The following is a 17054-nucleotide window of genomic DNA, read 5'->3' on the forward strand; positions in this document are numbered from 1 at the left end:
AAGCTGGCCAGTTTCACACTATAAAATTATTTGATAGCCTCATTCAACTAATTCTATATGGCTATGAGAGTGAAGTCTGGAATTTATAGGAAGGGACAGAATGTCAATATAAATCCTGCACCTCCAGTTCTGTAACTCTGTGCATCCACTGAAATTCCCCCAAACAATGGAGCTTGAATGTTTCCCTTACAGCTCATCATACTAAAAGATATTTTCAAATTCTGGTGTCACCTCACAGTAACAGCAGCACAAACACCTTCCACTGCCAGGCACATTGTGAACGAAAATAAAACCTCGCAAAAAAAAAAAGACACTCAAAATCTATACTGCAATCCCATCATAACATAACAGTAATAACACCAAGGACTCAAACAACAATAACCCTACCTGTGAAAAAGCAAGGGTAAATATTATACTGGGTCCTAGAATACCAATACACCACCTACTGAGGAAACAAAACAAACCCGATTGCTATAGATCCCTATGCTAGTGAATTTCTCATCATGGTCTCACACACACAGAGCAGAGACAGACCCTCACCAAATACAGAATACAAAATAAAGGAGCACAAATTAGACAAAACCTGAAATGGAAACCCCAAGAAGCCAGACTCTGTGTATTAATAATGGAAAAACAGAACCACCATTCCTCATAAAACAAATAAAATCAAGAAACATAAAGCATCAGTTATAATAGTAAACCATACTAATAAAAGAATATTTTAAAACTACTGATAAATAGAATTTCTATTCATTAAAATCATATACATTTTTTACAATTTCCTAAACACCAATAAAATATTTCAAAACAGCACATATCAAACAACACCCAATAATTAAAACTAATAAGGATTTTAAAAAGCCCCTGCTGTCCATACGTGGGAGCTCTTGATTTCCAGTCACCCTGATATTGTCAAGGATTAGGAGGTTATCCTCTCTCTCACACATATACTGTCACATACATACACATTCATGCTCTTATACCCACCATAACCTCTCGCTCTCACAGACACTGACACACTCTCAAGCTCTAAGACACTCTCTCTCCCTCCACACACACACCCCCACACAAACTCTTACTCCCCTGGATTTTCTCATACATACTCTGTCTGGCTCCCTCACATACACACAAACACACACACCCAGGCAAGCTCCCAGTCATTCTCACACACTGAAACTGACCCCCAGGCAGGCTTCCAATTCAATTTCACACCACTCCCTCAGGCATGCACACATTCATTCTCACACACACACAGACCCCCAGGCAGGCACCAATTCATTCTCACACACACATACACCACACACAGGCCGGCACCTATTCTCACACATACAAACCCCAGGAAGACACCCATACATTCTCATACACAGACACACCCTCAGGCAGGCACACACTAAAGGCAAACCCCCTCTCTTTCTTTTGCCAGCAACCTCGGAGCCTCTCTCATTCCTCTGCTGCCACTGTCACTGCTGCCGCATGGCTACTGGGGAGGCGCTGATTGCTGCTATTGGCACTGAAGCCCATTCTGCTGCCTCCTCTGTGCAGGCCCCGTGGGTTTCCACTTCCTCCATGTTGATCTCGTACATTGTGAAATCAGCATAGAGAAAGTGCTACTCTTGCACATTACCAAAGATTACATGTGCCAATCAGTAAAAAGTAATTTATTTCTTTTTTTTTACCTTTGCTGTCTGATCTTAGTTTTCTAATCGGTGGTCACAGGCTTTTTGTTCCACCTCCCCTTTCTTATTTTTTTGCCAATTCTTTTCATATTGTCTTTTTTTCTATTTCTTTTCTCTCCATCTATCTTCTTCCCTCAAACATTCAGTCAGGTTCTCATTCTCACATGCTTTCTCTCTCTCTCACACACTCACAGGCTCTCTCTCATACAATCATTCATACAGTCTCTCTCTCTTGCACATGCTGTCTGACTCTCACACACCCAGGCTCTCTCTCACACCCACATGTTGTCTTGCTCAAGCACAGGCTCTCACTGTCACATGCTCTCTCTCATACAAATCATTCATACACACAAGGCTCTCACTGTCACATGCTGTCGCACACCAACACACACGGCCTCTCTCACATGCTGTCTCTGCAAACTTTCAGGTCCTCACTCCCCCACCACACAATCTCTCAACTCACCTCACACACGCACACAATCTCCTCAAACTCACCTCACCACACACACACACAATCCTCTCCAACTCACCTCACACCACCCCAACACACACACAATCTCTCACTCAACTCACCATCACTTCACACACACACACACACAATCTCTCACTCACCTCACAGACGGCACCACAATCGCTCAACTCCACCTCACACACGCACACAATCGCTCAACTCACCTCACACACGCACACAATCGCTCAACTCACCTCACACACGCACTCTACGGGCCCTCAGCCTCTCTCTTACCTCTGGGCTTCCTCTTCACGGGTCGCTGCAGGATGGGCTCTGCAGCGGCCCTGATCTTCTCGGGCTGATCCGCGGTGGGGACCCTGCTACCGGGCCGCCTCCTCTTCTCTCCCCGCTGCAACAACGCTGCTGCTCCTCTTCTGCACGCGGCTGACGCTCCTCCCCCTTTCTGCCCATGTGGCTCCAGCAACATTTTTCTTCCGGGGCCGCATGGGCAGGAAGGAGGCGGAGCACCTGCACGTTTCGACGTGACCTTTTTCTTCTTCGGGCCGTGGTGAGGTGAGCTCCACCACGGCCATGCCGATCTTCCTGCTGGTGTCCGCGGCACACAGCACAGCGATTCTTTACTGCTCAGCCGCCAGTGGGATGAGGTCCACCGGCGGCTGCATTGGCTCCCACTTGCCGGTGTGTCACGTGCACCGGGCTTGCGCGACACACCGGCACACCTCAGGCGACACACCAAAGTGTCGCGACACACACTTTGGAAAGCTCTGCCTTAGGGAGATGCATGTGCACCATCTGCTGGAGATGGAGAATACTGGCAGGCTGGGGTCATTGGAGTATATATACTGTGACGTCAGCTTGTTCCGTCTCCATCTGCTGGCAGGAGAGCATAACCCACTGGTCCTCAGTCCATCTGTCTACACGCTAGGAAATTTATCATTAGCACATCATTAAAATTTGCTAAAGTGCCTGAAATGAGAACATAAGAAATTGCCATATTGGGCGAGACCAAGGGTCCATCAAGCCAAGCATCCTGTTTCCAACAGTGGCCAATCCAGGATATAAGTATCTGACAAGTACAAAACACTAAGTAGATCCCATGCTACTGATACCAGTAATAGTGTAGAAAAAGCCTTAGTAGATGATATGAGAGAATAAACTACAATGAACATGTATTCATCAAAAATAACACATAAGTGAATATTTTTCTATGGGACCATCATATAAACCCCAACTGTTGATATCTTTTAGAGCATTAATTGTGCTCCATCGATAGCTCACAGGGGTACGGTTTTAATCACAGGTCCAATTTTTTTGAGGATTTTTTTTAAAGCATTTCACACACAAACATTTTTAAAAAGTGCACTACTTCCCTTAATCATAGAAATGAATTCATGCCCAACACGGTACCATGTTTCGCAAAGCTGCTGCTTCAGGGGCTGGAATCAGTATATTTCAGAATCCACAAATATTCTCTTTTCGTTTCAATCCCGTAATTGTTTTTTTGAGTTGATGCGGCTGCTGGTTTCTTCAAAAAGGCATTTTGTGACGGGTAAAAATGCCTTTTTGAAGAAACCAGCAGCTGCATCAACTCAAAAAACAATTACGGGACTGAAAGGAAAGGGAATATTTGTGGATTCTGAAATAGCAAATGTTGCTTACCTGATGTAACAGGTGTTCTCACAGGACAGCAGGATGTTAGTCCTCACAAATGGGTGACCGAGGATGGAACCCACCACGGAAAACTTCTGTCAAAGTTTAACAGAACTTTGAATGGCCCCTACTGGGCATGCCCAGCACAGCACTGACCCTGCAGCCAGCAGGGGTCTCCCTTCAGTCTGATTTTCAAAGCTACAGGCAGTGCCTAAAAAATAAAAGAAACGAACCCAACACCGTGGGGTGGCGGGCGGGTTTCGTGAGGACTAACATCCTGCTGTCCTGTGAGAACACCTGTTACATCAGGTAAGCAACATTTGCTTTCTCACAGGACAAGCAGGATGGTTGTCCTCACAAATGGGTGAGTACCGAGCTGAGGATGTCCTGACTTGCACCAAAGGCACCCAACGGCGTGCAACGGGCACAACAACTGGGGTGTAATTTGGGAAAGGGCATCCGCACCCTACCGGGAAGGTGGAAGGGTGTTGGTACATCATGTTGGAAAAAGGTTACGCAAGACAGATTGGCCGAAGATGGAGTCCTGTCTTCCAGCTTTGTCCAAACAATAGTGGGCTGCAAAGGTATGGAGAGAACTCCAGGTTGCAGCTTTACAGATGTCAGGAAGCGGCACCGATTGAAGGTGTGCTACTGAAGTCGCCATGGCCCTCACAGAGTGTGCCTTGACACGGTCTTGGAAAGGAATGCCAGCTTGCTGATAGCAAAAGGAAATGCAGTCCGCCAACCAGGAGGAAAGAGCCTGCTTACCCACAGGTTGTCCTAACTTGTTAGGATGGAAAGAGACAAATAATTGAGTGCTCTTTCTATGAGAAACTGTACGGTCTAGATAAAAAGCTAGAGCCCGTTTACAGTCTAAGGTATGCAGAGTCTGTTCCCCGGAGTTGGAGTGGGGCCTGGGAAAAAAGATAGGTAGTATGATGGATTGATTAATATGAAACTCCGAAACTACCTTAGGTAAAAATTTAGGGTGAGTGCGGAGTACCGCCCGGTCCTGCAGGAGCTTAGTGTAAGGCGGATAGGTAACTAGGGCCTGTAATTCACTAACTCTGCGAGCTGAAGTGATAGCCAAAAGGAATAACACCTTCCATGTGAGATATCTTAAGTCACAGGAGTGAAGAGGTTCGAAGGGTGGTTTCATTAGACGACCAAGAACCAGATTAAGGTCCCAAGATGGGGCCGGAGGACGTAAGGATGGCTTCAGATGGAGCAAGCCTTTGAGAAAGCGTGTTACCAGGGGTTGTACTGAGATAGGGACACCCCCGATACCCTTGTGGAAGGCGGCTACCGCACTGACATGCATCCTGATAGAAGAGGTTTTAAGACCTGATTCTGAGAGATGCCATAAATAGTCCAAGAAGTCAGAGGTTGGACAGGAAAGGGGATCAAGGGACTGAGAAGTGCACCATGATGTATACCTTTTCCATTTGTATGAATAGGATCTTCTAGTGGAGGGCTTTCGTGAAGCTATCAGGACACGAGAAACCGAATCCGAAAGGTTAAAAGGCTGGAGAACTAGCCTTTCAACATCCATGCCGTCAGGGACAAGGCTTGGAGGTTGGGATGGAGAAGGCATCCGTCGTTTTGAGTGAGTAGATGCGGATCCTTTCCCAGGGGAATGTGTCTGCGTATGGAGAGATCTTGGAGTATGGGAAACCACACTTGGCGTGGCCAGTGCGGTGCTACCAGGATCATGGTTCCCCTGTCCTGGCGTAGCTTCACGAGAGTCCTGGACAGAAGAGGAAGTGGAGGGAATGCGTAGAGCAGACCGGTTGTCCACTTGAGGGAGAAGGCATCCCTTGGCCGCGAGTGCTGGCTCCGAATGAGAGAGCAATAATTGTCCACTTTGTGGTTCTGAGGGGACGCAAAGAGGTCTATGTGTGGGTATCCCCACTTGTGGAATAGAGAGGTCGCTACTAGAGGATTGAGAGACCACTCGTGTGGTTGGAAGACACGGCTCAGCTGGTCTGCCAATACATTGTCTACACCCGGGAGGTAGGTGGCCCTGAGGTACATGGAGCGGGAGAGGGCTTCTGCCCAAATCTGCGCAGCTTCCTGACACAGAAGGAAGGAGCCTGTGCCTCCCTGCTTGTTTATGTACCACATGGCCACCTGGTTGTCTGTCTGGATCAAGACTATCTGATTCGATAGGCAAGCTTGGAAAGTTCTGAGCGCGTAGCGGATTGTTCGCAGCTCCAAGAAATGTATCTGGTGTTCGGCTTCTTCTCGAGACCAGAGACCCTGAGTTTGCAACTCGTCCACATGGGCCCCCCAACCGATGTGGGAAGCGTCGGTGGTTAGGATTACTTGTGGATCTGGTAGGAGAAAGGGTAAGCCCTGAAGGAGGTTGACTTGATTCGTCCACCAGATTAACGATAGGCGTAGCGCTTGTGTAACTGTGACAATGGAGGACAGCGGCTGAAGAGCTTGAATCCATTGGTGTCGCAGAGTCCATTGTGTAACTCTCATGGCTAGTCGGGCCATGGGAGTGACTTGAACCGAGGATGCCATGTGTCCTAGGAGAACTAGGAATTGGCGAGCTGTGGCAGTGTCCTGACACCGGAGCTGGCGAGCTAGGGATATCAGGGTTTGAGCTCTTTGAGGAGGAAGGTAAGCCTTTGCTTGTAAGGTGTCCAAGTCTGCTCCAATGAAAGATAAGTTTTGAGATGGGACTAAGCAAGATTTCTCGTAATTGACAAGAAACCCTAAGGAAAGGAGAGTCTGAATTGTCAATTTTAGGGAGGATTGAGCAATCTGTTGGGCGGAAGCCCTGATTAGCCAATCGTCCAGGTAGGGGTAGACGTGGACACCTTCCTTCCGGAGGAATGCTGCAACCACGACAAGGCATTTGGTAAAGACTCGTGGTGCGGATGCCAGGCCGAAAGGTAGTACTCGATATTGGTAATGGTTTCGGCCCACCAGAAACCGCAGGTACTTGCGATGGGATTGCGTTATCGCAATGTGGGTATACGCGTCTTTGAGATCGAGAGAGCATAGCCAATCCCCTCTTTGCAGCAGAGGGAGAAGCGAGCCCAGGGTTACCATCTTGAACTTTTCTTTTTGAAGGTACTTGTTGAGGGCTCGAAGGTCTAAGATGGGACGAAGCCCCCCTGATTTCTTTGGTATCAGGAAGTACCTGGAGTAGAATCCCTTTCCTTGCTGAGATGGAGGAACGGGTTCTATAGCATTTGATTGCAGAAGAAGGGATACTTCTTGTTGTAACTGAGCCGAGTGGCTGGTCAGACTCCATGCTTGTAGAGGCGGGGAGTCTGCAGGAAGAGTAGTGAAGTTGAGGAGGTAACCCTGTGCTATGATTGCTAGTACCCACTGATCTGAGGTGATCTGAAGCCAGCGGTCTAGAAAGTGGCACAGTCTACCTCCCACAGGGATGGCTGGAAGAGGGGTTTGGCACGTGCTCTCTACAAGGAAGTCAAAGGCCCGTCGTAGGCTCAGGGGGTGGGGCCACGGTAGGTCTTTGTTTCCGAGGCTGACGTGGCTGAGCTCTATTGGAAGACCGTGAAGGTCGAGGCTTAGCCGATGGAGGGTAATACCGACGTGGCCTAAAGAAAGACTTTTTAGAGTCCCTCTTAGGTGGTTGCTTGGCGGTCACCTCAGATGGAGTAGATGAGAGTTGTTTTAACGTCTCATGGTGATCCTTTAATTCGGCTACTATTTGCTGAATTTGATCTCCAAACAAGTTGTCGCCTAGGCAGGGTAAATCAGTCGGTCCTGGACCTCTGGGTGAAGGTCTGATGATTTTAGCCAAGCCCAACGTCTGGCTGAGATGGCTGTAGCTGAAACTTTAGTGGAAGCATCGAAGATGTCGTATGGGGACCTAATTTCATGCTTACCGGCCTCGAACCCTTTGTTAAGGAGGGCTTGAAGTTGTGGCTGATATTGGTCAGGCAAAGTGTCCGTATACTCTTGCATCTGTTTAAGGATGGCTCTGTTATATTAAGTCATATAGAGCTGATATGAAGCTATGCGTGAAATTAGCATAGCTCCGTGATACACTTTCCGTCCCACACTATCCAGGAATTTGTTGTCCTTGGTAGGTGGAGTGGAAGAGTGTGGCTTTAGATGCTTGGCCTTCTTTTGCGCGGACTCAACCACAACAGAGCGATGATCCAGTTGAGGCTTCTAAAATCCTGGTGCTGACTGGACAAGATATGTGGAGTCAGCTTTTTTGTTGACTGGGGAAATCGATGAAGAGATTCCCAGTTCTTCTTCAGAAGATCCAGAAACACCTGGTGAATAGGGATGGAAGCGATGATTTTAGGAGCATCCAGAAATTGGAGAAGTTCCATCATCTGGTGTCTGTCATCTTTTTCAGATTGTAGCTGAAAGGGGACCACCTCTGTCATCTCCTTCACAAAATTAATAAAGGAGAGATCCTCAGGAGGAGAACGCTTTCTACTCTCTGTAGGGGACGGTGGCGAAGGCAAATCCATGTCAGAAGAGGTGTCATCTCCCCAGGTATCATAGGGATCCTGTGGGGCTTGAAGCCCTGAAGGTCCTGGTTGAGGGTCCGGGATATTGAGAGGAATCACCGAGGGTATGGAGAATAATCTCGATGGCATCGGTGCTGAAGGCGGAACCGGAAACGGCATCGAGGGCTTCGGTGCTGTCGATGGAATTGGTGCCGGCCTTGGAATCGGTGGAGCCGACGGATATATCGGTGAGGGATGAGAAGGCACCGATGGGACCACCCCTGAAGGGGGAATAACAAACGGTGTTTCCCCTCCCGATGATAATTCCGTCGGAGACGGTGGTGTTGCAGGTGGTACTGGAATCATCGATGGAAGGGCCGTTAGCAGCGCTTCCATACGGTGCAGTAACGGTGCTAGTGTTCCCACTAGTGGCTCGACTGTTGGGTCCTTGCTCGGTGGCGGAGTCGGTGCCGGAGTCGGTGCCGGAGTTCTGTTAAACTTTGACAGAAGTTTTCCGTGGTGGGCTCCATCCTCGATGTCACCCATTTGTGAGGACAACCATCCTGCTTGTCCTGTGAGAAATACTGATTCCAGCCCCTGAAGCAGCAGCTTTGCGAAACATGGTACCGTGTTTGAAGCAGCAGCTTTGTGAAACATGGTACCATATTGGGCATGAATTCATTTCTATGATTAAGGGAAGTAGTGCACTTTAAAAAAAAATTGTGTGTGAAATGCTTTAAAAAAATCCTCAAAAAAAAATTGGACCTAGGATTAAAACCGTACCCCTGTGAGCTATCGATGGAGCACAATTAATGCTCTAAAAGATAAACAGTTGGGGTTTATATGATGGTCCCATAGAAAAATATTCACTTATGCGTTATTTTTCATGAATACGTGTACAGATACCAGTAATAGCAGTGGCTATTCTCTAAGACAAATTGATTAACAACAGTTAATGGGCTTCTCCTCCAAGAACTTATCCAAACCTTTTTTAAACCCAGCTTCACTAACTGCACTAACCATATCCTCTGGCAACAAATTCCAGAGCTTAATTTTGCATTGAGTGAAAGAGAATTTTCTCCAATTAGTTTTAAATGTGTTTCTTGCTAACTTCATGGAGTGCCCCCTAGTTCTTCTATTATTCGAAAGAGTAAATAACCGATTCACATTTACCCATTCTAGACCTCTCATGATCTTAAAGACCTCTATCATATCCCCCCTCAGCCGTCTCTTCTCCAAGCTGAACAGCTCTAATCTCTTTAGCCTTTCCTGATAGGGGAGCTGTTCATCCCCTTTATCATTTTGCTCGCTCTTTCTCTGTACATTCTCCATCACAACTATATCTTTTTTGATATGCGGTGACCAGAACTGAACTCAGTACTCAAGGTGCAGTCTCACCAAGGAGTGATAAAGAGGCATTATGACATTTACCGTTTTATTCACCATTCCCTTCCTAATAATTCATAACATTGTTTGCTTTTTTGTCTGCCGCAGTACACTGAGTAGACTATTTCAATGAATTATCTACTACGATGCCTAGATCTTTTTCCTGGGTGAAGCTCCTAATATGGAACCTAACATCGTGTAACTACAGCATGGATTATTTTCCCCTATATGCACCACCTTGCACTTGTCCACATAAAATTTAATCTGCCATCTGGATGCCCAATCTTCCAATCTCGCAAGGTGGGTCTGCAATTTATCACAATCCACTTGTGATTTAAGTACTCTGAATAATTTTGTATCATCTGCAAATCTGACTACCTCACTCATTGTATCCCTTTTCCAGAAGAATGGAGAGTGGCCAACACAATGCCAATTTTTAAAAAAGGGTTCTATGTGTTATCCAGGAAACTAGAAACCATTGAACCTGATGTCTGTGCTAAGCAAAATGGTAGAAACTATTATAAATAACAAACCCTGCATTCAAACACTGCACGGAGCGGCAGTAGCCACAGAGGCATTCACGGAGCGGGATGCCAGTGGCCAGTAGTTGGTGTTCCACCTTCACGGAGCGGCAGTAGCCACAGAGGCATTCAAACACTGCACGGAGCGGCAGTAGCCACAGAGGCATTCACGGAGCGGGATGCCAGTGGCCAGTAGTTGGTGTTCCACCTTCACGGAGCGGAAGGATGGAGGGCTGCTATCTCCAAAAAAAACAAAAAACAAACAAACAAATAAAAACAGGGGTGGGTAAGAGTATGGGGTAAGGGTGTGGCCTGCTTGTTACAGCAGTTGCTACCCCTAATTGAGCTGGACGTTCACTTGGATGCAGATATGGTGCTGCTCTCTAAATTGGTGGTGGGGTGGAGGGGAATTAGGGCTGGAGGGTACTGGAAGCCAACAGTAATAGGTGGGAGAGAAAAAAAGGGGAAAAAAATGGATAAAGTGCGTAGCTTGCTGGGCAGACTAGATGGGCCGTTTGGTCTTCTTCTGCCGTCATTTCTATGTTTCTATGTAAATTACTTAACACACAGATAGTCATAGTTTAATGGGAAAAAGCCAAATTGGATTTAGCCAAGGGAGGTCTTGCCTTACCAATCTGCTACATTTTTTTTAAAGGCATGAACAAACACATGGATAAAGATAAGCTAGTTGATATAGTGTATTCTAATTTTGAGAAAGCATTTGACAAAGCACCTCATGAGACACTCCTGAAGAAATTAAAGTCATGGGATAGGAGGCAATATCCTCTTGTGGATTGAGAATTGATTAAAAGAAAACAGAGTAGGGCTAAACAGTCAATTTTCTCAATGGAGAAAGGTGAATAGTGGAGTGCCCCAAGGATGTGTACTCGGACCACTGCTTTTTAACATATTTATAAATGACATGGAAATGAGAACGAGTAAGGTGGTCAATTTTGTAGATGACACAACATTATTCAAAGCTGTTAAATCACAACAGGATTGTGAGAAATTGCAAGACGACCTTGCAAGACTGGGAGACTGGGCATCCAAATTGCAGATGAATTTTAATGTGGACAAGTGCAAAGTGATGCACATAGGGAAGAGCAACTCAAATTATAGCTATACAATGCAAAGCTCCACATTAGGAGTCACCACCCAGGAAAAGGATCATTGTAGATAAGATGTTGAAAACCTCTGCTCAGAGTGCAGCGGCGGCCACTAAAAATTATTATAAAAGGAATGGAGAATAAAAGAATATCATAATGGTGTAACCCAGATGTGCTCAAACCAGTCCTACAGGGCTCCCCCCCCAGCCAGTTGGGTTTTCAAGTTATCCCTAATGAATCCCTAATGGATATCCTGAAAACCCAACAGGCTGGGGGGACCCATAGGACTGGTTTGAGCACCACTGATGTAATCACACTAAGTATTATGTACAATTCTGGTCACATCTCAAAAACGATATAGCAGAATTAGTAAAGGTTCCAAGAAGGGTGACCAAAACGATAAAGGGGATGAAACAATTCTTCTATGAGGAAAGGCTAAAGAAATTAGGGCTCTTCAGCTACAAGAAGAGATGGCTGAGGGGAGATATGATATAGGTCTATAAAATGAGTAGAGTGGAATAAATGAGAATCAGTTGTTTACTCTTTCAAAAAGCACAAAGATTAGGGGACATGCATGAAGTTACTAGGTAGTATTTATTTATTTATGGATTTTTATATACAGACATTCGTTTAGAAAAACATCACATCGGTTTACGTTCAACAAGAAACATAGCGATGGTGCTTTACAAATGCAATTATAGAGAAAACAAAAGGATAGTAAACAAAATAGGCAAAAAACAGAGAGAAATAGTGAAGCAAGAGGAAAAAACAGGGTATCATAGCAAGAGTACATTTAAAACAAATAAAAGAAATGTGCAAATCCCCTGAAGTGCAAAATCTGCGGGTACAAGACCTTGTATCTAATTTTCAAAAGGGAAAGTATGCATGTACTTTCCTTTTGAAAATTGTCCATGGGTAGAAAGGACCTGCCAACCTTGTGCCTGCTTTCTGTGTAGGTGAAATTTACATGGACATCATATGCATAGATTCTTCCCCTGTAGTCTAACTAAAAGTACATGTGCTATATAAGACCACATGCTCTTTTAGCTGGATTGAAGGGAGACAATTTTCACATAGGCAATTTACCCATCTAAATTGTTAGCTCTCACTGTTAAATTAATTTAAAATTCCTTAACATAATAGCAAAGCTCCAAATATGGAAAACCATGATCATTATCTTTGAAACTGATGATGCCTAAAGCAAATCAGAGCAAAGACATTTCCAATGATGCCTGGAAATGGCTATTAGGCATGATCAAAACATTTTAAGAAAGTGTCATTCTCTGTTGTTACTACACAGTGATTTGGAATGGTGGACACATCATCTGAAGTTGGATTTAAAAAAATGCATACCTGTAAGCAAAGTTTCAGGCAGTTTGTGATGAGCCCCTACTATTTCACACTGTTCTGATCTTCCCTGAGTTGGTTGTGTCCTCACTTTTCCTTTGCACAGTTCAGTCACTTAATGGGCTAAACTGATGGAAAGGGACAAACTCCACAGGAAGATCAGATGAGCAAGGAAAGATTAGGACCTCTTACATTTTCATTGACAATATATTACTATTATAATACAGTACAGGTCTCTTATGACTCCTCATTACCATCTGAGAGATCGGCACTCTTAGAAAGCTGCTCTAGCTCCCAGCCCAGGTGAACCGACTCGTTCATACTCTGTTTCTGTGCAATCTCCAACATCATGTTTTCTTCCAACAGCTCTTCAATTCTTTTCTTGTCTGTGTCCCGATCCTATGCAAAAAGTATGGAATGAATACGTGATGCAGAACTACATGTTCACAGTTGTGTGAAAGCCAAACAAAGTAGGTGGGAACCCAAAATCACTGGTATACTTCAGAGACAATAATAGTGATTGGGGACAAAACTTGAAAGTCCACAAGAGCTCAAAAAGCTGTTCAAAAAAGCTTCTATAAATGAATAAAACAAACATCTTAATGAATTATGTTACTGGACCCCCGACATAGACTGTTTTGATTAACTGCGTAGGGAGGGACCAGATCTCAGTATAGTTAGTGCAGGGGCTTATTGGTGAGGTCAGAGCTCAGCTGACAGGAAATAACTTTGGTGGGAAAGCGCCATACTGTTCTCGTATAGATTCAGGGAGGAAATCTCTACAACAGTAAAGAGAGCTGTTCTTGCCCATACTCTGTTAAACTTTGCTGCATAGATCTCCTCCCTGAATCTATATGAGAACAATAAGGTGCTTGCCCACCAAAGTTATTTGCTGTCAGTAAGCTGTGCTCTGACCTCACCAATAAGCCCCTGCACTAACCATACTGAGATCTGGTCCCTCCCGATACAGTTAATCAAAACACAGTCCATGTCGGGGGTCTGTCAACATGATTCATTAAGATGTTAGCTTCTATGAATGAATACAACATTTTTTGAACAACTTTTTGAGTTCTTGTGGAATTTCAAGTTTGCCCCAATCACTATTATTGCCACAGTTGTGTGAATACATGCAAGTGTCACACCTTTAACGAGATCTCTAAGCAGCACTACATACTTTGAGGTCCATATCAGCTGCTGTGCTAGTTAGCCGGTTTTACATATTCAGCGGTCGCGCCGCTGAATATACCCGGCTATCTTAAAATTATCCGGTTATGTATAACCGGTTAACTTTAGGACAGTCCTATGACCTGACCGGAGTTAGTAATAGAAGGTAATCAGCTAACTGAATATCGGAGTTAGCCAGTTACTTATGCAGCTAACTCCGCTCTTCCCCAGAATGCCTCCTGCCCACCCCCGAAACGCCCCTATCTTATCTGGCTAAATTCTAGCCTGATAAGAGCTGAATATAGCCGGATAAGCCATTTAGACGGATAAATATTACATTATCTGTATGAATGACTTGAATATGGACCTCTTTATACCTAGAGTCCTTCATTTTTAATTTTATTTTTCTTGAGAATTTCAATGTTATAACAAAAAACAAGTAGAAAAATTACTTTTCCACTGTTTTTTTTTTATTATATCAAATTTCCAAGAAAAATAAATACTGAATTTGAAGGTCCAGCCCCATGAGGAGGTGATCTGTGCGGGAGATGAGGAGGGTCTTTGTGCTTAAAGATTTGCGGAATCCATATTGCGTTGGGTGGAGAATGTTGTGGTCTTCCAAGTAGTCTGATAGTTGGTTATTGACTAGTTTTCCATAATCTTAGCAACGAACGGCAGATTCTTAGCCGGTGGTGCCATAGTTTTGTGCGCGAGGTCGTTGAAACCCAGGTCTGTGCGCTTAATGAGTGCACTGGGAGGCTTAGCTATGCACTCCGGGTGTGCCCAAGATAGAAACATAGAAACATAGAAAAGACCAAACGGCCCATCCAGTCTGCCCAGCAAGCTTCACATTTTTTTCTCATACTTATCTGTTTCTCTTAGCTCTTTGGTTCTATTTCCCTTCCACCCCCACCATTAATGTAGAGAGCAGTGATGGAGCTGCAACCAAGTGAAATATCAAGCTTGATTAGTTATGGGTAGTAGGGGAAGTAACCGCCGCAATAAGCAAGCTACACCCATGCTTATTTGTTTTACCCAGACTGTGTTGTTCAGCCCTTATTGGTTGTTTTTCTTCTTCCCTGCTGTTGAAGCAGGGAGCTATGCTGGATATGCTTGTAGTATCAGTTTTTCTTCTCCCCTGCCGTGTGTGTGTAGGCCGGGATGCGCGCTCACCGAGGTGCGCACGGCTTTAACTTGTGCACCTGGCACAGATGTGCGTGTAGCTGTGTGTATGGCACCTACGTGCTCCCCACTGTGCGCACAAGTAATTTGTGCTCCCGGCTCGTCCCTGTGTGCACGGTTCAGTTAGGTGGACAGAGCGGCGAAATGGCATCGGCGACCACATGAGCAAGATGGTGACCACCTCAGAGGGTCTCCACGTGGGAGGACCCTCGTATCCGATCGGGGTCTAGGCCGGCCTGGGCTGATCAACCTGATGGTATAGACGCTGGCTGGTGATCTGTGCGGCCATCTGAGCCTCAGAAAAAGTTTTCTACCTTACCTTGTCTTGGCGTTTCCCGGTTTCATTCCGGGTGGTCTCCTGCTGCGGGGGGAGAGGGAAGTACCTTCACCATCGCGCTCGGTATTACACCTGCTGCCTCTCAGCCGCTCTCGTTGCCGGGGGCTAAGTCCACGCCGGGAACTGGCTACCGGACTGAGGCCTACCTCTGAGGGATCTTGGAAATCACCTCAGGAATTCTCAAATGGGGGAGGGACCCTTAGGTATCACCGCAGGAGAGCGGGGCTCATCTGGAGGTAAGATTTCTTCTTTGTTTGGAATTTTCTTTCTTTGGTTTGAATACTCTAACGCTGAGCAAGCGTGTATAGAGTCCCGAACTGCAATGGAGACGGAAAAATACTGAAGAGCAGAGCTTCCTGCACGGGTATATGTATTGGTGCTGACGTCAGATTGAAATCTGACTCCGTCTCCAACTGCTATCAGGAGACACTATACCCATTGATCCTGAATCCATCTGCTATACGCTAGGAAAGTAAAATTTTTAGGAATTCTAATTGGGATGGCAGGAGCTGCACTGGCCCCCCCACACTCCAAGAAAAAATTGTTTCCTTTCCCGAACCGCGCACTTCACGCCAGTTACACGTTATAATGGGATATCTCAATTTTGACCGTAAAACGATACCGAATTTTGCAGCACTAGCGAAACCCTTATATGATCTGTTAAAAGGCGATGCAGTGATAGCTAAGGACTGGACCACTTTACATTCAGAATGCCTCCAGACACTCCAGGAAGCTATAAAAAATTCAGCTCCATTAGCACACCGAAACCCTGTAAAGTGTCTTCGATCAAAGACACCTACAAGAAAATCTCGACTCTACTTATCTCAATTAAACATCTCCTAAATTCTCTGAAGCTCATAATCAACATAGACAAACTAAAATAATACTCATGGACAAAAAACCCAATCCAACTCCGCCACCCCTGCCTTTACTTGACAAACAAATGAACTCTATACTCCCCACCACCCATACCAGGAACCTTGGAATTATCATCGATAAAGAACTTTCATTTAAGAACCACATATCAAATAAAACTAAAGAAGGATATCACAGACTTCTAACCCTAAGACACTTAAAACCGTTTCTTAACCCTTATGATTTCAGAACAGTCTTACAACTACTCATTTTCTCCCCCTTCGACTACTGCAACTCCTTACTAATTGGAATACCTTATTCAAACCTCAAAACCGCTCCAGATTCTGCAGAACTCAGCAGCCAGAGTTCTGACAGGAACAAAAAGAAATGAACACACAACACTCATATTGATCTCACTTCATTGGTTCCCAATTAAAGCATGCATCGAATCAATGACCATCATTCATAAAATTCTAAACAATGATTATCAAGGACTAAATGGCTTAAACATAACCCCCCAGAATCCTCAAAGAAACCTACATTCAAACAACTCAGGATGCTTAAACATCCCCCCCAAAGATGTGCATCTAACAAGAGAAAGAGCCTTTTCCATTGCCTCCCCTAAATTTTGGGACTCCCTACCTAAAGATCTGAGAACCCAACCCAACACGTTCAAAAAAGACCTAAAAACATTGCTGTTTCGCAAATTCTACACTTATCTTCATACTTCTGAACATCCTAACTCCCAATTGAACTTTCATCCAAAAACCTCAAAACAACTTCTCTCCAACCAGAACAAACAATCCCTCCTCCTCCCACATAATGATACTTTCTGGACTTGAAATGTTTAACCTTTGTTTAATATGCACATTGTTATACTTTTTCCACAATTGTTAAGAGAATTACAATT

At 45.0% G+C, this 17054-nt stretch overlaps 1 protein-coding gene across 4 annotated transcripts in view; it reads right to left on the reverse strand.

Annotated features, from left to right (window-relative positions):
- Positions 1–17054, reverse strand: part of CCDC88C (coiled-coil domain containing 88C) — a 569522-nt gene that overhangs the window by 261611 nt on the left and 290857 nt on the right. For all 4 annotated transcript variants that reach the window (XR_003856192.1, XM_029597798.1, XM_029597797.1 and 1 more), the window contains exon 12: positions 12861–13005. Coding sequence is in view for 3 of the 4 variants with exons in the window: in XM_029597798.1 (XP_029453658.1) it covers positions 12861–13005 (145 nt within the window). In the remaining variant the exon portion in view is untranslated. The remainder of the gene's footprint in view (positions 1–12860; positions 13006–17054) is intronic.

The sequence above is a fragment of the Rhinatrema bivittatum genome, chromosome 4 (genome assembly GCF_901001135.1).
Source record: "Rhinatrema bivittatum chromosome 4, aRhiBiv1.1, whole genome shotgun sequence".
NCBI lineage: Eukaryota > Metazoa > Chordata > Amphibia > Gymnophiona > Rhinatrematidae > Rhinatrema > Rhinatrema bivittatum.